General features: G+C 35.3%; 1 protein-coding gene across 13 annotated transcripts in view; it reads left to right on the forward strand.

Moving 5' to 3' along the window:
- KIF21A (kinesin family member 21A) overlaps positions 1-20,727 on the forward strand; it is a 137,445-nt gene that overhangs the window by 59,856 nt on the left and 56,862 nt on the right. For all 13 annotated transcript variants that reach the window (XM_020287546.2, XM_076007475.1, XM_076007479.1 and 10 more), the window contains exons 2-9: positions 9,344-9,566; positions 9,692-9,874; positions 11,291-11,440; positions 12,167-12,301; positions 12,823-12,990; positions 15,088-15,203; positions 19,671-19,866; positions 20,284-20,473. In XM_020287546.2, the coding sequence (XP_020143135.2) occupies positions 9,344-9,566; positions 9,692-9,874; positions 11,291-11,440; positions 12,167-12,301; positions 12,823-12,990; positions 15,088-15,203; positions 19,671-19,866; positions 20,284-20,473 (1,361 nt within the window). The remainder of the gene's footprint in view (positions 1-9,343; positions 9,567-9,691; positions 9,875-11,290; positions 11,441-12,166; positions 12,302-12,822; positions 12,991-15,087; positions 15,204-19,670; positions 19,867-20,283; positions 20,474-20,727) is intronic.

Below are 20,727 nucleotides of genomic sequence, written 5' to 3' on the forward strand. Positions count from 1 at the left end.
GGACGGGCAGCATCAAGGAAGACCACAAGGGACAAAGCAGTACTCTAGTGTTAATAATCATAGGAGGACCCATATACCACTAGCTGTCTATGTAAGAAGTGGCTGCCTGATAGGAGCTGTGGCCTTTGGTGAAGGGACAGAGCCCACCAATGGACCTGGTGGGGAAGGAACCAGGACAATAGATACCCTGACCTCATTCCTTTCCTGCCCTCTAATGTCTTCCTGGTACCTTCCATTATTGAGCCTCACTGGAAGTCCTGTGGCAAGAGAGCCCATCATTGCAGCCCGTGACAATCAGTCTCCCAGCGGACAAGGTAAACTGAAAATGGGTGAAGAATCATTCTAGAGGAAAAGAATAAAAAATATTTGGCAGAGATCTCTAGTATGCCTTTGGGTGGTATCTTTCATCTTGAGGAGACCCGGGGTGTTCATTTTAGAGGATAATGTATTAGCTGGGATGCCTAAATAGGTGGTGTCATAATATTTATAAGGCATCCCTAAATTCTAGCAACTGTTAGGCTGATGGTTCTGCTCCAAAGGACTATGTCATAACCAGAGAACAAATTCACTTCAAGTATCTTTGTTTTGCCCGAACTGGCTTTTTCTCCTTTCCCTTCTCAGTCTGGAAAATTCTAATCACCTTCAAAAACCCAGGTCACATATAATTTCCTGTAGGCAGCTATCCCGTTTCTCCTCCATTCCCCTCTGGTTAACCTTTATTCCATTTTTCCTTTGTATGTGGTATTCCATTGACTATTTATTTATTTAGACAGAGTATCCCTGTGTTGCTTGGACTAGAGTGCTGTGGTGTCAGCCTAGCTCACAGCAGCCTCAAACTCCTGGGCTCAATCGGTCCTCCTGCCTCAGCCTACTGACTAGCTGGGACTACAGGCGCAGGCCACCACACCCGGCTAATTTTTTCTATTTTTAGTAGAGATGGGGTCTCACTCTTGCTCAGGCTGGTCTCAAACTCCTGAGCTCAAGCAGCTTTCCTGCCTTGGCCTCCCAGAGTGCTAGGATGACAGGTGTGAGCCACTGCGCCCTGGCCCATTGACTGTATATTTAATTTCTTCTAGCTCCCTTCTGCCCATGGCAACAGCTCTCCAGTTTTTTGTTTTTGTTTTAAACATTTTTGCCATATACACTGTTTGGCATTTAGTTAGGTGTCCCACAGGGGTTTGTCAACTAAATGAAGTTTTCAGAGGACATTGGGTTATTGATATGCTACCACTAGCAACAAAGGGAATTTTATAAGTGCTTTGGAGAGTAGGCAGGTGGGTCATGTCGTCATTTAAGCACTCTCTTCTCTCACTCCCTCAGTTTTTTGGAGTTGAAGCCTCTCTATTTCCGGGAGAAAGACCATAGAAAAAAAACCTCAGAGTTTCTAAAAGGATTAATTACAATGATGCAGATGATTGGACTTTTCCCTAAGTCCAGAATTTGGATAATTTCCTTTTTATTTTGTCGGCCTATGTGCACTATCTCACTGTAGTTCTTTGAACATCTGGTATTCAAGAGGGAATAGCCTGATGCAACCCCTATGAATGATACTAGTTTCCTCAATTAAGAGAAGAGCTTCTCTCAATGTGCTGTATTCTTAGATGAACTATGGGAATAAAAAGGTAGGAGACATTGGAGTGAAAGTCAGAGGAAGACAGCACAATGTCCTATCCCATCATCCTATTTCTCCCATTTCCTTTTCCTGGTTAGCCACCACGGAACTGTACTTGAGAGAAATAAATCTTTGGTTTTCCAAGTGATTTTTTAAGTCAGAGACTCAGTAGCTTAGTCTGGCATTGCAGCCCCAAGCATTGTGTATTAAGCACTTTAATTGAAAATAGATATGTTTATATAAATATTTTTATGGTATTGGGTAAGAGTAAACTTGAGTCAGGTGGACTACACAGAGATGAGGCAATAGGCTACATAGCTAATTATATAGATTAGGATAAGATTTCTGGATTGCTTTAAAAGTGGTTCATCATTAATGGATTAAAAAAGTGAGGTTCTCCTCTCCATCTCTGTCAATCATAGAAGCGTATACTTCCTAGTCCCTGGAACACACTGCTGCATTTTCTTGTTCTTAGGGTTTTTACTAAATTAATAATCTCTTTCATGAAATTACTGAGGTGTGTTTCTTTTCTTGAATGTTGGAGAAATATCTTTCTTCTCATCAACCATCATTATAATTAAAGATCCATTTAGAAGAGAGGAATTTCTTTTTGTGGACCTGAGTTAGTTATTATTTATGCAGGGCCTGATCTCTTAGGAAACAATTCAGCAAGGCCACAAATGGTCTAACAAGTTCCTACGGTGTGTCAGAAACTGTGTTTTAGAATAGAAGGAGGAGAGTTAAAGTAGGGCAGATGCTTTCTTGATGTGGTGTCTACTAACTGGAACAGACTAGAAGAGGATTGAAAAAGGACCAGAAACCCCAGTGGCTCAGTTGTGGTGACACAATGATAGCTGTCCTAGTTTTGGGGAAATGGAAGGGAGTAAATTAGTAGGATATAATTAACATTAAGAAATTAAATTGAACACTAGTAAGTAGCATCCAATTTAATGATCATCGGCAACATCTCCAAATGAGATAAAGGCAAAATGTCTGTACAGGGGATAGGTTTATTGGTGTTATGTAGGAAGAACAAAGGTGTTAACAGGGTGCCAAGTGGGCTAGTTACAGAGAGTTGTAAGTAAAAGAACCACACAAAGTGGGAATCAGGTCAGATTATTGAGTAAACTGGAGAACTACCACAATCTCGTGGGGATGACATCAGAATAACTCAAGCAATAAGAGACAGTTTACAAAGACATTTATTTAGATAATGGAAAAATTTGTCACATCTGTCAAACCATAGATTAAGGACAACAGTACTTTCTAACAACAAGAAATGAGCAATAGCCAACTGCAAAAAGGGATAATTTTTTTGTGCTATTCTTCTTCTATTTGTGGGGGAAAATAACTTCACAAATAAATGAGCAAAAGAAGGGCTTATCCCTGTGATGTTATTTATAGAAAAGGTGGGTGGTGTAAGAGAAAGTCTAAAAAGTACTACGAAAACTACATGCATTTAAAAATATACACTGGATTGTCTGCATTCTTGGGTTATTGAGTGATCTTGGTGCTACTTTTCTAATTTTGAAAAAAAAATATGGGTGTCTGCACAAGTAGTAAGAAGTTATAAATTATAATGTCATGGGCTTATGTATTTTCCTTAGGTCAGCATTACTTCAGTAACTACAAATCACTCATTAGTCATTTGTCAACATTCTAGTTACTAGCATTCAATTCAATTTAATTTAGAGTAAGGACAAATTGTATTGCAACAATTTAATCCCCTGCTTTAAACAAACATGTTATTCAGGAGTTTAGGTCTATTACTTTCTTTATGAAATTTCCTTACTGGCTATATGCAGGTAGAAAAAGAGATAATAATATTGAAAAAATAAAAATTCCCATTTTGGCTCCTATTGTACTCTATACTGATACAAATAGCAGGGTGATTGAGCTTGATTATTTATTACTATGGAAAGGCTAATTTTGGGATTATGAGTTTTCTTTGTGAGTTGAGGTGTAAAAATATTCAGCTTGATTATCTGTGTAGCAATATATGTATGTATACTTGTATGTATATACACACTATGCAGGTAATGTTCACTGTTGTATTAAACGTGAAACTACTACATCAAGAATAGAAGTATACTTTCCTAAATACTCAGGGCATCCAAAGGGTGTTTAAAAAAATACAGCAATAGTTTGGGGAGGCAGAGAGTCAATTGTGCATTCTTTAACATGTTGGAAGGTCCCAAACTGATTTAGGATGTTAAGATGACTTATAAGCGAACTGACTTGGAGAGTTTTCAAGTGGTGCTGTAACAACAGCAACACTTTATAGCTATGCACGCTTTCATTGTCACGTATTATCTCATTTGTTCAAGATGCTATCATGTGGATGTGGCAATGATAATATTTGATAGACATTTTATAGATAAGGAAATTGAGGTTGAGAGAGTGATTTGCTAGTATGTGTTAAGACCTGTAAAGAGTCTGAGATTGTACGTATTTACAAGCTAGCAAGCTAGTCTGTTACTGTTTCATGGATTAGTGGCAGAAGACACAAAACTCCTGAATTAGAGAGTAAGAACTTTTATTACTCAGAGTACAAATAAGCACTGTGAGCCTCATGTTATTTGAACTGGTTCCCCATTCCCTCCCTACCCATTGGGGGCAGTGTAGATACACCTGTTATATGGATGTTCTGTAAGCAGTAGGACATTGAGAAACATTGAGCTTGGAGAATAACTGCTTTTACAGTAAGCAGAAGCAAGGCAGCTCTTCGTCAGGTAGAAGATGTTACCTCATCCTTAAAAGTTGCTTGCTGCAAACATGACCTCGAGAAATGATCCATGAAAAGAGCAGTCAGGATCTTGCATTTTTGGGATACTCAGCAAGAATGTGCAGGGACTGTAAGGTCTGGTTGTAGATTGCCTCTTAACAATAATAGTATATGGCAGAATTAAAGTGTAAACTTGGTTTTGCTGAGTTTTGTTACTAAAACTCTAGTTTAAAATGTAGTAAGCATAAGTCTTCTCCCCAAAATATATTTTTTTATTTATTTTTCTTATTTATTTTTCTATTCTATCCAGGACGTCTTGAAACTAGTCCTCTTGGCTTATTTAATATATTCAGTTACTAAAACCAGTTTCAGTTATTATGAAGGCAAAGAACAGAAAGCAGTATCCGATTTTAGAAAACTTACGGAATTTGGTCTCAGAATTTCTCCTAATCTTCTCTAGCTCCTGCCACAGTAAGGAGCCATGATAATGTCTTCTTAAGTGAAGTCCTTTATCCATCTGGCCACAGCAGTGTTTGCTTCAGAAGATGGAGTATATAATGGCAACCAAGAAGAAATAAGGAACAGTCACAGAGCTAGTGGTGGGTTTAGGGTATGGCAGGAAAAAAAAAAAGTAGTTTATTGTTATCTTTTAAAAGCCAGCATGGGGAAACTTTGTTTTGTTTTTCTTGGAGGATTAATTAAAATAGAATTTGACCTTGGAAAGAACTTTAGCAATATTAAATCCAAGATCCTCATTTTCTAGATTAAAAAGTTGAAATGTAGAATGTTTAAATGTTTGTTCAAGAACAAGTTTCTAATGACAGAGTAAAGTGATGTTAGTTAGATGGTTGTAATTATCATAGGTCCAATATTGAAATGCTCCCTCCTTACCTAGTGTAATTTATAGCAGTCAGTAAACATTTGTTGGATTCCTTTGTTTTATTTGTGAATAAGATATGTTATCTGTCTTCAAAGAATCATTTACTAGAGGAGAAACAAGATTCAATTTTTATCCATAATTGTTTTTCTCTAAGAAGCAGTTTCAAATATATCTAGTTGTATGATTACACGTTTTTAAAAGCCCACAGGTGTTTTTATTTCTTAGTGTTAATCAGTATTCACATTGATGCTTTCTTAGTGTTGAGATTAGATGAATATGTTTAATAGTCTTACATTTTATATAAAAATACTAAGATAGATGGTATTCCAAAATATTCAAAGTTACAAATGTCAGATTCTTTTTTTTAGTTTTTTCTTTTTCAGAAAAATAGATTATATATTATTCTATACATAATCTCAAGTAATAGTTTTGAAATTAAGATATGTAGCTGGGTAAATTTCAAACTCATCAATTATAAAGCAAGTGAATTGGCTTGGATTTGGACTTCATCTGATAATTCTTGGCTTGAGTATGAATTTAGGGATTTGGAGAGTTTAAAATACTAACTTTTGAAGGGGAATTGAAAAGGAGAATGTATCCTTAACCTTTGAAATATAGTCAGCTTCCAATTATCTGCATGTGTGGGAAACCATCCCCTCCTAGGTGAGAATTTCTCAGGCCTGCTGGGAAATTGCCATTGCCTGGATCCAGTAGAAAAGTGTTCCACCCAACTCGTTGGCTCTTAAACAACTCTCTCTCCTCCACCCATGCAAATGGATAGAATTGGGCATCATCCACATTTCAAACAGAATCCTCCTCGCCCATTAACAAGGATAATAATCAGATGAGCAGAGGTTAGGAGATTAAGTTCAAGAGATTCTGAGTGACATTGGCATTCTAAAATTGGCTGTCATAATCTGCAATTCAAATGGTACCTAGTTTTTCTTTGTTATGTTGAAATGAAATGTAAAGTATCTTAATAGCCAAATAAGCTAGCCTATGGTTATAATCGTTTATTTAAAATTAATGAGGCACTGATTTAAGCCCAGTGCTCACTTTCATTAGAGAGTTGTGTTTATTTTTATCTGTTTTATTACGTGGGAGTTGTTAAGCTTCACAGACTGGGATAGCAGTCATAAATCTAGAGGAGAGCAGAGAGTTGGAGGGTGGGTTGATGAGGTAGCTTTCAGGAGAGAAAACAGCCTGAGCTCAGATAGGACTTTATTTGGGAATACAGAGTTTGTGGGAACTTTGAAAAGGAGTGATATCTAAACAGAGAATGAAAGCATGAGATGTTCAGGCCAGTAAAGGAGTTGGGATTTGAGAGGGTGGAGAAGAGTGTCCAGGAAAGGGGAATAATGCATTTGAGAGCGTAGAGGCAAGAGAGAACATAGCTTGTTAGTGAAACTGCTTAAAATAAGCCAACCATCACCACTACCACCAATGAAAATCCTTTAGTACAAAAACAGCATGGCAAAAGCAGAGGGATTTAGGGATGTACTGAAGGGCTTTAAGCAAGGTAATGACCTGATTAACTTCACATTTTACAAAATCACTGATATTGCAATATGTGGAACAGATCAGTAGGGGCAAGAGTTGACACAGGCTGACTGGCGAGGAGCCTTTTGCAATATTCTAAGTAAGAGATAATGATGGCCTTGATTAGAGTTGATAAAGGCCTTGATGGAGTTGATAAAGAAGGGAAAAATTTGGTGGGCTGAAGATGTATTTTAGAGATAATTAGTAGCTCTTGGACATAAATTAGATGGGTGGAATAGGGAAGAGGGTGGAATTGACATTGATTGAATTGAGGGTGTTTCTGGCTCTCCTTTTTATGTTTTGGCAACAATCAACATGGCGATTCTTCCAAAAAGGATTGAGGGTTTTGTTATGGTTTCCTCCCCATAACTAGATGAAGTAAGGTGGGAGAAGAAGAGTTTAGAAAGAAGAGAATATTAACTTTGAGAAACACTGCTCATCAAGACTATGCAGAACCAGAACACCGAAGCTGCTACTAGCATGGGCTGTTTTTATAGTCTATGTACATAGTTTCTTATAAGAAACTCTTTATTTGCTGTAGTGTCATTTTATATGTATAAAAGCACATAAATATTATTTCTGTCTTTCCTTTTTTTATGATACGGTATCATGCAGTTACGTGGTGTTAGCTCTAAAAGGAATCTTGGAAATTATAGTTTTCCTCCACAGTTGAAGAAATTGGAGCTCTGAGAAAAAAGCATATGATATTTGTGGAGTGACAAGTACTAGAACTCAGGTCTCCCAATGGCCACTCCATTGCTCTTTCTACAGTACCTACCCAGCTCCACATTGATTATTACGTTCCATTAAAGCAAATAAACAAAGCTGAAGACTTTACCAAAGAAAAACACCAATATCACAGAGGAGAGAAAATAATTGCATAAATAAATATAGTCTTTGACGTATTTTCTGGGGGTACAAAATCCTATTTTAAGATAACCAGATTTGCAGAAATTCAGTCTTTTCTCAGTATTTGTCTTTCCTATCTTTCCATTGACCTTTTATCTTGGTGAACTGGAAAGATTTAAAAGTTGAGAGATCTGGACTTAGGCTTAGCTTTATCTTTAATAAATAGATGAACTTGTTCTATCTCTACACATCTGAGTTTGTTTGTTTGTTTTTTAATCTCAGAAAATGAGGACATGGGACCAGATACCTTTTAAAATCTATTTCTTGCTCTGTATTATTTTGTATTTTTCCCCTCTCATTGTCTTATCTTTCTTCCTTAAACTGCTTCTCCTTCTCCATGGCAAGTAAGAAACTCTTAAAATCCTAGATATAGTAAGTCAGTGGTATATAAGTCTAGGATAGTCCTTTTTATAAAGTGAATAGAATAGGGCCAGATTTTGGTTTGTGCTGTTATGAACCATATTGACTTTCTTCCTTTGAAAATAGGCTTTAAAATTAGGAAGAGAGGACAGATCAGGAAGGTCTTGGAGTCTGGAGTAGATGGATGTGTGGTGGGTGTAGTGCTGTGGACTTCCAAGTTGAGGGAGCACAACCAAAAAAAAAAATTCACTGAGTTTTAGAGAGAAAATATTAGAACTTCTATTTGTATTTACTTTTAGTTTCTTTCCTTAGAAGATTCTGCTTTTGTATATACTTTCTGCCCTCCATATTCATGGGTTCCACATCTGTGGATTCTACCAACTGTGGATCAAAAATATTCAGGAAATAAAAAATGGATGGTTGCTTCTGTACTGAACATATATAGACATTTTTCATGTATAGACTTTTATTCCTAAACAATACAGTGTAACAACTATTTACATAGCATTTACATTGTATGTGGTATTATAAGTAATACAGAGATGATTTAAAGTATATGAGAAGATATGCTTGGACTGTATGCAAATGCTATGCCATTTTTGTATAAGGGATTTGGGCATCCATGGATTTTGGTATCTGCAGGGGTTCCTGGGACCAATTGCCCCTGGGTACTGAGGAACAGCTGTTTTTTAAATAAATGACAAATCAATATAGTATAACCTATGTGTTATGTCAAAATGAGCAGATATATGTATATATTGTGGGAATATACTTAAGCATATTAAGCTGACAGAAGGTAATGGCCATATAAATTTGGAAACCACTGGTGAAGAGTTTGCAAAAAAGGTGAATCAAAGGCATCAGGACATCAAGATAAATATGTTCTTAATTTTTCATTTTTGCATACTATCATCACTAGAAATGAGAATAAATCCAAAGCAATAATAATAACAAATAACATTTTGGTAGCAGAATTTATTTAACTAAGTATCTAGCTCTTAGAGAGTTGAGGAAAAGTGTTCACGTGGGTAAATATCTAATTTTAAGATGAATTTTAATCTTATTTATTATGTCGGGGGATTGTTAAATAACTAATTGGGATTGTTAAGTAACTTATCTCATTGTTATATAACCCATACACTGAAATTGATCCAGTATAATTCAATTTATTTAAACTTTTCAACTGAAGGAGCAGTAGGTGATCACATTAGTGTTTTTATAGAGATTTGGCCAAGAAATTTTAAGTCCTTTTTCTTGGAGGTTTTGCTTTTTTGGACATTTATTTTATTATTATTTTTTGTGATTATATTTCTCACAGAATAAGACCACAGCTTGCCAAAGAGAAGATTGAAGGATGCCATATTTGTACATCTGTAACACCAGGAGAACCTCAGGTCTTCCTAGGGAAAGATAAGGCTTTTACTTTTGATTACGTGTTCGACATTGACTCCCAGCAAGAGCAGATCTACACTCAATGTATAGAAAAACTAATTGAAGGTTGCTTTGAAGGATACAATGCTACAGTTTTTGCTTATGGACAAGTAAGTACCATATTATTGTCATAGGAGTTGTAACTTTTCAGTAGTGTCAATTCAGTTGCAATTTCATTTTTGTTTCTTAAGGTTGTGTAAAAGTTGAACACTCATTTTTCTGTTCTTTGGTACAGACTGGAGCTGGCAAAACATACACCATGGGAACAGGATTTGATGTTAACATCATTGAGGAAGAACAGGGTATTATTTCTCGTGCTGTTAAACATCTTTTCAAGAGTATTGAAGAAAAAAAACACACAGCGATTAAAAATGGGCTTCCTTCTCCAGATTTTAAAGTGAATGCCCAGTTCTTAGAGGTAATAATCTAAATGTGCCATTATTTCCTTTTAAATCTTATCCTTAATGCCGTAAGTACTTTTGTACTGTTAGCTTCTAGTACAGTGCCTTGTATATAGTCCTCAATAAATGTTGTTTGAGTAAATTAACATTAGATAATAGGTAATAAGTATTCCTTAATTTTAGGCAATGATGTTGGCATTTATAAATACTTGTTCAGTGTCCCTAGAGTAAAAGAACGATTAATACTGTTTATTTCAGAACACTGCACTACCAGAGATAAAGATAAATTACTACTATAATTTAGACAAGCTTATAAAGTGCTGGGAACTCAGGAACTAAGATCAAAAAGAAGAGGGGAATGTGAGATATAGGATTGAGGATGTAGCACTAATCTGGCTGAAGAAGCTTGTATAGTAAAGTGGCATCCTGGTCAGGTTTGGATTAATTTAGGGTAGTCTTGTCTGGTAGTAAGGACATGACCATAAGAAACATCTAGGATTTGAGCAACATTGCAGCTGGGTGGAGGATGGCATAATTCTGGGGGTTTTGGTCCAAAGTGTATTCTAGTCTAGATTGCCCAATCTATGACTTAGTCTTTTGGTCATTGATGAAACATTTTATTCAGCATTATTTAGCACAAAATAGAAAACTTAAATTAATTAATATTAGTTTTCTTACTGCTGGTTTTTTTTTTTTTTTTTTTTTTTTTTAATTCATTGAAAATACCTTCTATGACTGCTGGTTTTAATGGACTTCCTCGTTTAGTAAAAACCAAAGAGAATTTAACTATGTGTTTCTACAAAAAAGGAAGATAAATAATGGTGGAAAAAGAAAAGAAACAATGTTCTTCCCTCTTCCCTTTCACCTTCCAAAATGTTGTTAGGCATTATGGTTTTAAAGTATATTGTTAAAAAAAGATGTGTGTATCCTGTCTTCTAAGGAGGTAGCTGAATTTTGTCAGCCGCTATTGATACAGAAATGCTAATATTGTTGCTGACCATGCAAACTTGCTAAATGTTAATTTTTAAACACATTAGGAAGGGTTGCAGGCAATAGGAAATAAAATATTTTTAGCTCAAGTGGTAAAAATTCTTAAAATATTCTCAAAGCTTAAAATTTGTCTATATTGGGCACTTATTTCTTAGGGTTTGCTTGTATTTGGTAGGTATTTGCTTACCTCTTGCAAAGGATTAGTAGATCATTTTAGCTAGTCCCCAACCCATTAGCCATGATTAAATCATTTACTGTTCTTACTCTTATTAATAAATCTAACATTTACTTATATGTGTAATAATAATTGTCTCATTCATTTTCACGTGTTGTTTTGAAGAAATACGTATCATTTTAAAGAACTTTTAAAATGTTTATATGTGTTGTGAAAACCACCAGGCAATTTCTGCTAAAATTAAACTTCTAATATTTCTTTTTGATAGCTCTATAATGAAGAGGTCCTTGACTTGTTTGATACCACTCGTGATATTGATGCAAAAAATAAAAAATCAAATATAAGAATTCATGAAGATTCAACTGGAGGAATTTATACCGTGGGCGTCACAACCCGTACTGTGAATACAGAATCAGAGGTGACATTTATGGTGTAGTTAAAATAGAGCATAGTTAACTTTATTTAAATAGTCAGCTTTGCTGATAGTCTGCTTAAGATCAAGATAGGAAATTTGTATCCTTAAGCATAACATGGAGTTAAAATCTTGTCTTCTTTCCTCATATTTTTAATCAAGATACTGTTATAAAAATGTCAGAGTTATGATAAAGTCAGTACATTTATCATAGCATCAAAAAAATCTAAGGTAGTAAGTATATGCATAGTTTTCTTTCACAGCTAGAGAAAGAGAAATAGACAATTGATGGTGAGGGATGAGACCACAGTCCTTTTGTACTTTTTGCTGTAGCATATACGACTATATCATGGCTCCTAAAAAGGAGACCATTAAGAAAAATTACAAATAAAAATTTCAACAGAAGATTTGAAAGAGCCTGAGTAATTCAAGTTATTGCTCGGTTTGTACCAAAGTGTTCCACTGTAACAGTTTAGAATGGAAGTTGCAAATGTCAGCAAATGGCAAACAATGGAATCTCAGTGTTTTCTTCTATTTTAAAAATAATACACTATTATACTGAGAAGTTCAGCTCAAAAAGTGACTGTAACTAAACTGATAGATAATATGAAAATCCACATCTTTTATATCCCTTAACATGAGGGATGTTAGCCATTAGTTCAGACTTTGCATTGCGTAGTATCTTGTTTAAATATTATTCAAGTAAAATCCTTCTTTCTTCCCCTTTTCTAGATGATGCAGTGTTTGAAGTTGGGTGCTTTATCTCGGACCACTGCTAGTACCCAGATGAATGTTCAGAGCTCTCGTTCACATGCCATTTTTACCATTCATGTGTGTCAAACCAGAGTGTGTCCCCAAATAGATGCTGTGAGTTTTTAGTTCTAATTTCTTAAACTTTCAATCTTTGTCTCCCTAAAACCACATGAATCCTAGGTGAATATATTCGAGCCAAATTCAATTTGTTTCATCATTCCTTTTCCTAATTTCCCTTTCTGATTTTATTTAAGTTGAAGCTGTCCAACCATGTAAGATTTTGAAATACAAGACTAGATATATATCTGCAAAACCGGAAAGCATGTTGTGGCCATTTGGTGATGAATATAGTCACCCGAGACACTTCGCTTTTGAGGAGTATATGCTCTGGGTTTCCTTTCATCAACAAAAGCAGAGCCTCAGTAGATAACAACAGTTGGGTTCTGACTTTCCAGCTTGTTTCTGACTTTAAGTTTCTAATTGCCAGAAAACATTTTTACGTTTGTTTATTTGGTTATGTGCCTGTTTCTTTGGCTGTGCCTATATATATGTACATGGGAGAAGGGCAAGTTGGGGTTGTAGGATATTTAGCGTCCCATTAATAAAGCATTTTCAATTATCTTCCCTAATCTCAGGAAAATGCAACTGATAATAAGATGATTTCTGAATCATCACAGATGAATGAATTTGAAACTCTGACTGCAAAGTTCCATTTTGTTGATCTGGCAGGATCGGAAAGACTGAAGCGTACTGGAGCTACAGGCGAGAGGGCAAAAGAAGGCATTTCTATCAACTGTGGACTTGTAAGACTGAGGCTTTGTGCTGGGAATATATCAGAGCTTTTTAAGTGTCCTTTTCTCTTTTGTAATACATAATACCCAAATGGAAATCCTTCATACACTGAACTGAGGAATGAAAGTTGCAGTAAACTCATTAGTAATGCATTGAATCTCTGATCTCCTCACAGTGGAGGCTCCTTCTTCTTCTTCTTTTTTTTTTTTTGGAGACAGGGTCTCACTCTATTGCCCGGGCTAGAGTGCAGTGGCCTCATCATAGCTCACAGCAACCTCAAACTCCTGGGCTCAAGTGATCCTCCTGCATCAGTCTCCCAAGTAGCTGGGACTACAGGCATGCGCCACCATGCCCGGCTAATTTTTTCTATTTTTTTGTAGAGCCGGGGTTTCGCTCAGATTAGTCTTGAACTCCTGGCCTTGAGCAATCCTTTTTCCTCAGTCTCCTGAGGCTTTTTGTTTTTAAAACATTGCAGGTTTTCTTTATGTGTGCCAATTTAGTTGGATTACATTTTATGATATGTGCAGAAAATTATATATATTATTATAATAATAAAATAATTACAATTATTTGAAAATTATTTCTACATTTAATAATATACTGTCAAAATCAACATTTAATATTAAGTATTTCATGGGTTTTTGCTAACATTTTATGACAGTCATTTTGTTGTCTTTGGGAATTCTAATAAAATTTTTTTGCTAATAATTTTTCAAAATGAGATATTTTCTAGGCTATGTTAGGAATGAACTTTAACACCATGCCACCTAGTGGTATTTCGATTAGAAAACTCCTTGTGATTGAGTTAGCATAAAGCTTCTGTTATATGGAAGAAAATGTTTTAGAGCATATTTTTGAATAATAAATATTTTCTTCTTATTGTCTTCATTATAGAATTGGACATTTGTACCTGCATAAAAGTGATAGCATCCCTAAATTTCTGTGATGCTGACAGCATCAAAGTGTGTGGTTTCTGGTTTGCTTTCCTCCCATCCTGGAGCTGGGATCCAAATAGATAGTACCTTTTTATCACTGTCCAATATTTGCTCCTACATGATTGTGACCCTTCGGTGGGGGGATTATCAGCTGTGGCTGAATTAGAGAGAGCCACACTTTCCAATCCCAATACCCACCTTGATGCTCCCACCATGCGATTGGATATTGTATACAAGGGGTGTGACCTGTATTCTGGACGACTTTGTGTACTGTTTTGAAATTTTTAGGAGGTAAAATCCTGATAGTGTTTACATTTGTGCTGTAAGGAAAAGTCAAAAGCCATTGCTCTGTTTTCCTCTCTAGACTGCTGGAGCATGTTGAAACACATCTAGTAGAGTTTCAGTGTGGCCAGTGCAAGCCTCTCTGAAAAAGGGGGATTAAGACACAATGTGGTACTGGTACTACTCCCTGAATGATCTGTTGGCCCTGACAGAGACGTGGTTTTAGATGTTTGCATTACTAAAGGCTAGTGTGACCAACAATTTGGATAATGCTTATCCCATAGGTGCTAGTTTCCTGACAGTAGGAAAAACAGTACGGTGACAAGAGGAGTGACTAAAGAGTGTTCTGTACTTTGACTTTTAAAAAATTGGATGCTTAGCACGTAGTTTCATTGTCTTCCTAAGGACAGCTATACTTGTATAGGAATACTCTATTCAGAGAAATTATACTGGTATTTTTATTGTGATTAAAGGAGATTTTGTTTTCCTGTAAGGGAACCATATTGTAATAAGAAAGTTTCATGGAGTTTTTAAACGAATTAAACATTTTATTTCTTCACTGAGTTAAGGAGAAGAATTTGCAACATGAATTGACAATTTTGTGGGGGACACAACCTGATGCTCTGATAAGTTCAGGGATAGTTAGAAGTTGTCAATCCTATAATATTTCTATTTCTAAAGAAAATCTCTGGATAGAAGTTTAAGTATTAGTGAGTTATGTGTATATATGGAGTACTAAATTTTGAGTGGTATCAGTCACAAGCATAAAATAAAACCAAACACAAATGATTTCAATTCTGTTACATCTCCATACTATTTCCTACGAGCTTATTTTATTTGAAAGTGTTATAATGAGTGACTTTGTATCATTTTGCTCTCTTTCTCTTTCAGTTGGCACTTGGCAATGTAATAAGTGCCTTGGGAGACAAGAGCAAGAGGGCCACCCATGTGCCCTATAGAGATTCTAAGCTGACAAGACTACTACAGGATTCCCTTGGGGGGAATAGGTATGCATAAATGATTATCCTCTATCCTGAGTTTTGATGATTCATTATTTTTTACATAAGCTTATATGGTGATTTATAAGAACCACTTTTTTTATAAAGCAAGTTAATGGGATGAGGGACTAATACTTATTCTATTGATATTCAGTACCTAAAATGTGCAAGTCATTTTGTATATTGTTATTTCACACAATCCTTGTAGTATCCCTTGAGATAGGTTTTATTATTCCTATTCTATAGAGAAGGAATTTGAAATCCAGACAGGTTAAGTAACTTATTCAAGGTCAGTTAGCTTGTATATGAAGTCTACAGTATGTGCTCTTTCTACCATACTGTAGTTTCTGCTTAGAGTGCTTAGCACAGAGTAGATACCAAATTTGTGTTTAAAAAAAAATTGCTGTCTTCTAAGTAATTTCAAAGTAACTTAAATATTATTGATCCCTTCTTACAGTCTTCTAAAAATTCAAACTTTTTTATATGTGGAAAAATTTTTTTAATGGCAACTGAAATGAAATATAGACTGCTGTTATTAACTTTGCCAATATCACTGATATTCTTCCTTTTCCATACTTTGCAATGTTCTAATATGTTTCATCAGCTAAACACATCCTTTTGGTAATGGATTCCCCTCTATAAACATCAATATGTTGGCTTTATAACTGGAAACAATTTTAGCACTTAAATTCATTCATAGCACAATTCAACAAGTTACAGACAACCACAGTGAATCTATTTCATAGTGTTTTCCATCATCTAATAAATCAGGTTTACTGAAAAGATCATTAGTACAATGACCTGGTAATTAAACTTGCAAACTTTCTTTTTGAACAACTATTATTCAAAGAATTTTGGATAATATTAAATATATTTAAGTTTAAAATCAGTTTGGTTTAGAAATAAAGTTTTGTTTTATAGAATTTACAGTTTAATTTTTGTGTTTCTTACTTTAATATAATATTGACATTTATCTTAATTCACATTTCTTCCAGCATATCCTATGTATGGATGCAATTTTGTTTCCATTATTGCCTATTTCTTAGTTCTGTTCTTTATTTTCAGTTTGATCTTCAATATCAGTCTGTTTTATTATAACAGAACAAAAACAAATTTTTTAAACTAAATATAAATTTTTTTCAGGTTTTCTAAATTATACCTTTTTTCTATATTTATTTCTTAACTATGATAAAAAGCAGAGATAATAAACACCCTCCCCTTACAAATTTAAATACTTTCAAATACTTCAATACTTTTCAAAGTTTGCTTGCCCTGTAAGCAGTCTGAGATATTTTCACTGTGGGTCTTGAATTCCTATTGAGTTTTAGACAGGCTACAGCTTAGTACGCTCAGATGTTCCTTACCTATTTCCTTAATGTGTGGTAACACTTCAGAGGAGATGACCCCTTCTAATTCCATCCTTAGTATGCCTGATTCCTGCTTAAATTTTTAGGACTGCACTCTTAGTTCAAAAACATTATGCTTTGTGTAAGCCTTGGAGCGCAAAGTATGTTTATTTTTTGAAGTTTATACAAATTAAACTTAAAAAAAATAGATCAAAGATATTTTTGAAAATAAGTTATGCACATAATTCAGTGTCTTTTTTTTTTAACCAAACTAGCTTTTTAATACATTTATAATACTGAATAAAACATTATAACAAGTTTATAGCAAAAAATCTGGAAAATACAGAAGACTATAAAGCATGAATAAAAATTAGTTATACTTCTATTAATATTACCTAGAAGTAACTACTGTTAACATGGTGTTGTATTTCCTTCCAAGTGTATTATAAATAATGACTTAATTTGTAAGATATATAATATATAACAAAATAATATGTTTAAATCTTATATTTTCCTTTGAAACAGAATTGTAGTTTTTATGTGAACTTTTAAAATAAACAGCTTTAATGTTTTCTTTGAGTTTTTAAAAAAATGGAATCGTTCTTGAAATTTGTATCTTTGGAGTTTTGTGTAATATGTGACCTTTTTTCCTACACAGTGGATCTTAGCCAGCTCCTCTCATTCCTAACTTTCACCATTCTTCTTAAGCCCTTGATCCTAGCGCTTCTCAAAATATTTATGAAGGGCGAGTCTCTCCTCTTTTTCCAGTTTGTGGTAGATATTGGGCATGACTGTACTCAGCTTGCCCCATTTGTGACTCACATCAGTTTGAAAACACTTGAACTGGTCTACTGTAGTCAATGAGATGAGTTCATTGATTACAGGAAGTTCAAATGTTGCAAAAGTTTCTGAAGTGCTGCTTACTCTCAATTTCTGCACTGCTTCAGACATTTTTTTGTAAAGAGGTGAGAAATAAATGTATGTGCCTGTACTTTCTCAATGTAGTGTGGGCCAAAGAAGACCAATATAAATTCATTCTCCCCAATTTTACCTGAGTAATAAATAATTTGCAGACCGGCCCTGGACTAGAGACCATGCTTTGAGATGCCCTGTTCTCTAATCATCATCCATAAAGCCTCTCTCTTATTGATTACCTTATCTTCCTCATCAAAAGAGAGAGCTATAGAGGCATGAATTACTTAACTTTGTGACATCAATAAATATTATGTACATATGACATATATCACAATTATTAATATTAATACCTAATACAGTCCAAATATTGTATTATATGTTTAAAAGTGCATTCATGAATAAAATTTGATAATCCCTGCCGTCTAGGAATTTAGGGTCTCAGTGTCTATAAAATTTTAATAATAATGTAATGAATACAAAAGAGATATGCAAAGGGTGTGAGGAAGTAGAAAGGGTACAGCCAAACTGCAGGTTTGATTCTTCGGCTAGATAATACCTTAGTTGAGTGTTGAATAATAGTAAGAGTAGAGGTAAGTAAGAATGAGCAAGAGTTGGTAAAGGGAAAAAGGTGTGGAATGGGATACCTTTAAAAAGGATCGCTATGAGTGCTGTGTTGAGATTATTATGCCAAGGCAAGAGTGGAAGTAGAAGACTATTTAGGGCCTAAGATTAGGATTAATAGGCATCGATTTTCTGCCAGGGTAGATAAATTAGCCTCTAATTGCTGTTCCTATACATTTTTTGCTTAGTTTGTGAATACCTATTAGAATCTTCATGTCTGCTTCATTGACAGACATAATAGCCAGGGCATACTAAGCATTTCACTGTCGTATTTTTTGGTTGGCAAAGCAATTTATCATGACTATAAAATAATGCTTCTAAAGTAATATTTTCCATTTTTCCTGTGAAATCTGGCCAGAAACTAGAACTCTGATCATTCAGTCACAAATGATGTCATATAGTGTGAAATATAAGGATATGCGCTAAATATTCTTGTTTGGATGTCATTGGATTTTGTGTAAAATTCCTTGCTGACATCAAAGTCAATACATGGCCAGGTGTGGTGGCTCAAGCCTGTAATCCTAGCACTCTGGGAGGCCGAGGCGGGCGGATTGCTCAAGGTCAGGAGTTGGAAACCAGCCTGAGATCTTTCGAGACCCCGTCTCTATTACTCTATTATAAATAGAAAGAAATTAATTGGCCAACTAATATATGTATAGAAAAAAATTAGCCGGGCATGGTGGCACATGCCTGTAGTCCCAGCTACTCGGGAGGCTGAGGCAGAAGGACTGCTTGAGCCCAGGAGTTTGAGGTTGCTGTGAGCTAGGCTGATGCCACCGCACTCTTGCCTGGGCAACAAAGCGAGACTCTGTCTTAAAAAAAAAAAAAGTCAATACACAAATGGCTAAATTAAAGGAAGAAAATTTTAAAACACTGAAAAAATAAGTAAATAATGAAAGATGGTTTTTGATTTTTAATTTATCATATTGTAGTTAACTTTAGAATTACTGTATGCACTGATACAAAAAATTATTATTTTTTTGAGACAGTATCTCACTCTGTTGCCTGGGGTAGAGTGCCATGGTATCAGCCTAGCTCACTAACAGCAACCTCAAACTCCTGGGCTCAAGCAATCCTTCTGCCTCAGCCTCCCAAGTAGCTGGGACTACAGGCATGCACCACCATGCTCGGCTAATTTTTTCTATATATATTTTCAGTTGGCCAATTAATTTCTTTCTATTTTTAGTAGAGACAGGATCTCGCTCTTGCTCAGGCTGGTGTCAAACTCCTGACCTTGAGCTATCCTCCCGCCTTGGCCTCCCAGAGTGCTAGGATTACAGGCATGAGCCACCACGCCCAGCCTCAAAAATTTTTTGAAAAGAGATGAGAAATAAATGTGCTTGACTTTCTAAGGTCACAGAAGGGTAATATAAATTCATTGTCCCCAGTTTTACCTAAGCAAAGGAAATATTTTTCTATAAGATAATCTTATAGCATAGGGGCTTTTACATTTACTTTTATTTTTAAGTAAGTAGCATAAACCTTTTGGCATCTTGAAGAGAAGATATTATTCAAATGGCAGGAATTTAAAAATGATTATTTCAGTGTTTTATTTGCTTTTATCTGAAGCCTAATTATTTTTTGTGACTTTCAGCCAAACAATCATGATAGCATGTGTCAGCCCTTCAGACAGAGATTTTATGGAAACATTAAACACCTTGAAATATGCCAATCGAGCAAGAAATATCAAGAACAAGGTGATGGTCAATCAGGACAGAGCCAGCCAGCAAATCAATGCACTCCGGAGTGAGATCACACGACTTCAGATGGAGCTCATGGAGTACAAAACAGTAAGCTAATGGGTTTGACTTTGCATTTTGTGATATCTACATCTGGCATGTTGTGAACACAATGATGCCTTTTTTGTGATGGCTTGCATATATGTATCTGTGGAGTCTTTTGGTTTTCAGGGGGCCTCCTTTGTTTCAGAGGTAGGATATTCTGGTCTTCCTTGTGGATAGACTTTAATGATGTTCGATTTAACCTAACCAATTGCTTGTTCAAAGCACTCTTTACCCAATCAATATCTTTACTAACAAATGCACTGTGGAGGGTTGTAGCAGAGGGAAAAAGGATCTCTTTTGCCTTGGGGTTGGTAAGATAAAAGGGCTGTTGGTTGTAAGATTGCATAGTCCTGGAGTGTCTTTAAACAAATCTCTGTGTATTTAAGGCTCCTCAACCAACAAGGAAATATTTTCCTTTTCTAGGGTAAAAGAATAATTGATGAGGAGGGTGTGGAAAGCATCAACGACATGTTTCATGAGAATGCTATGCTACAGACTGAAAATAATAACCTGCGTGTAAGAATTAAAGCCATGCAAGAGACGGTTGATGCATTGAGGACCAGAATCACACAGCTCGTTAGTGATCAGGCCAACCAAGTTCTTGCCAGAGCAGGTATGTGTGAGGGTGGGATGAGTGAGGGATTAACTTCTGGAAGGCAGGGAACATTCTTTGTGTTTGTTAATCACCTAGAATAGTTGACATAGAAATACTAATCTGTATATAATCTGTGGTTTTATGTTAAATACCTAATTTTAGAAAATAATAAATCCTTACATAAACAAAGTGTGCCCTTTGTGTTATATTATCTTATGGTCTGCTCACGTAATTAAGGGTGGAAAATTTCTGTAAGAATTGTGTTTTAAAGA

Source organism: Microcebus murinus, chromosome 10 (genome assembly GCF_040939455.1).
Source record: "Microcebus murinus isolate Inina chromosome 10, M.murinus_Inina_mat1.0, whole genome shotgun sequence".
NCBI classification, from domain to species: Eukaryota; Metazoa; Chordata; class Mammalia; order Primates; family Cheirogaleidae; genus Microcebus; species Microcebus murinus.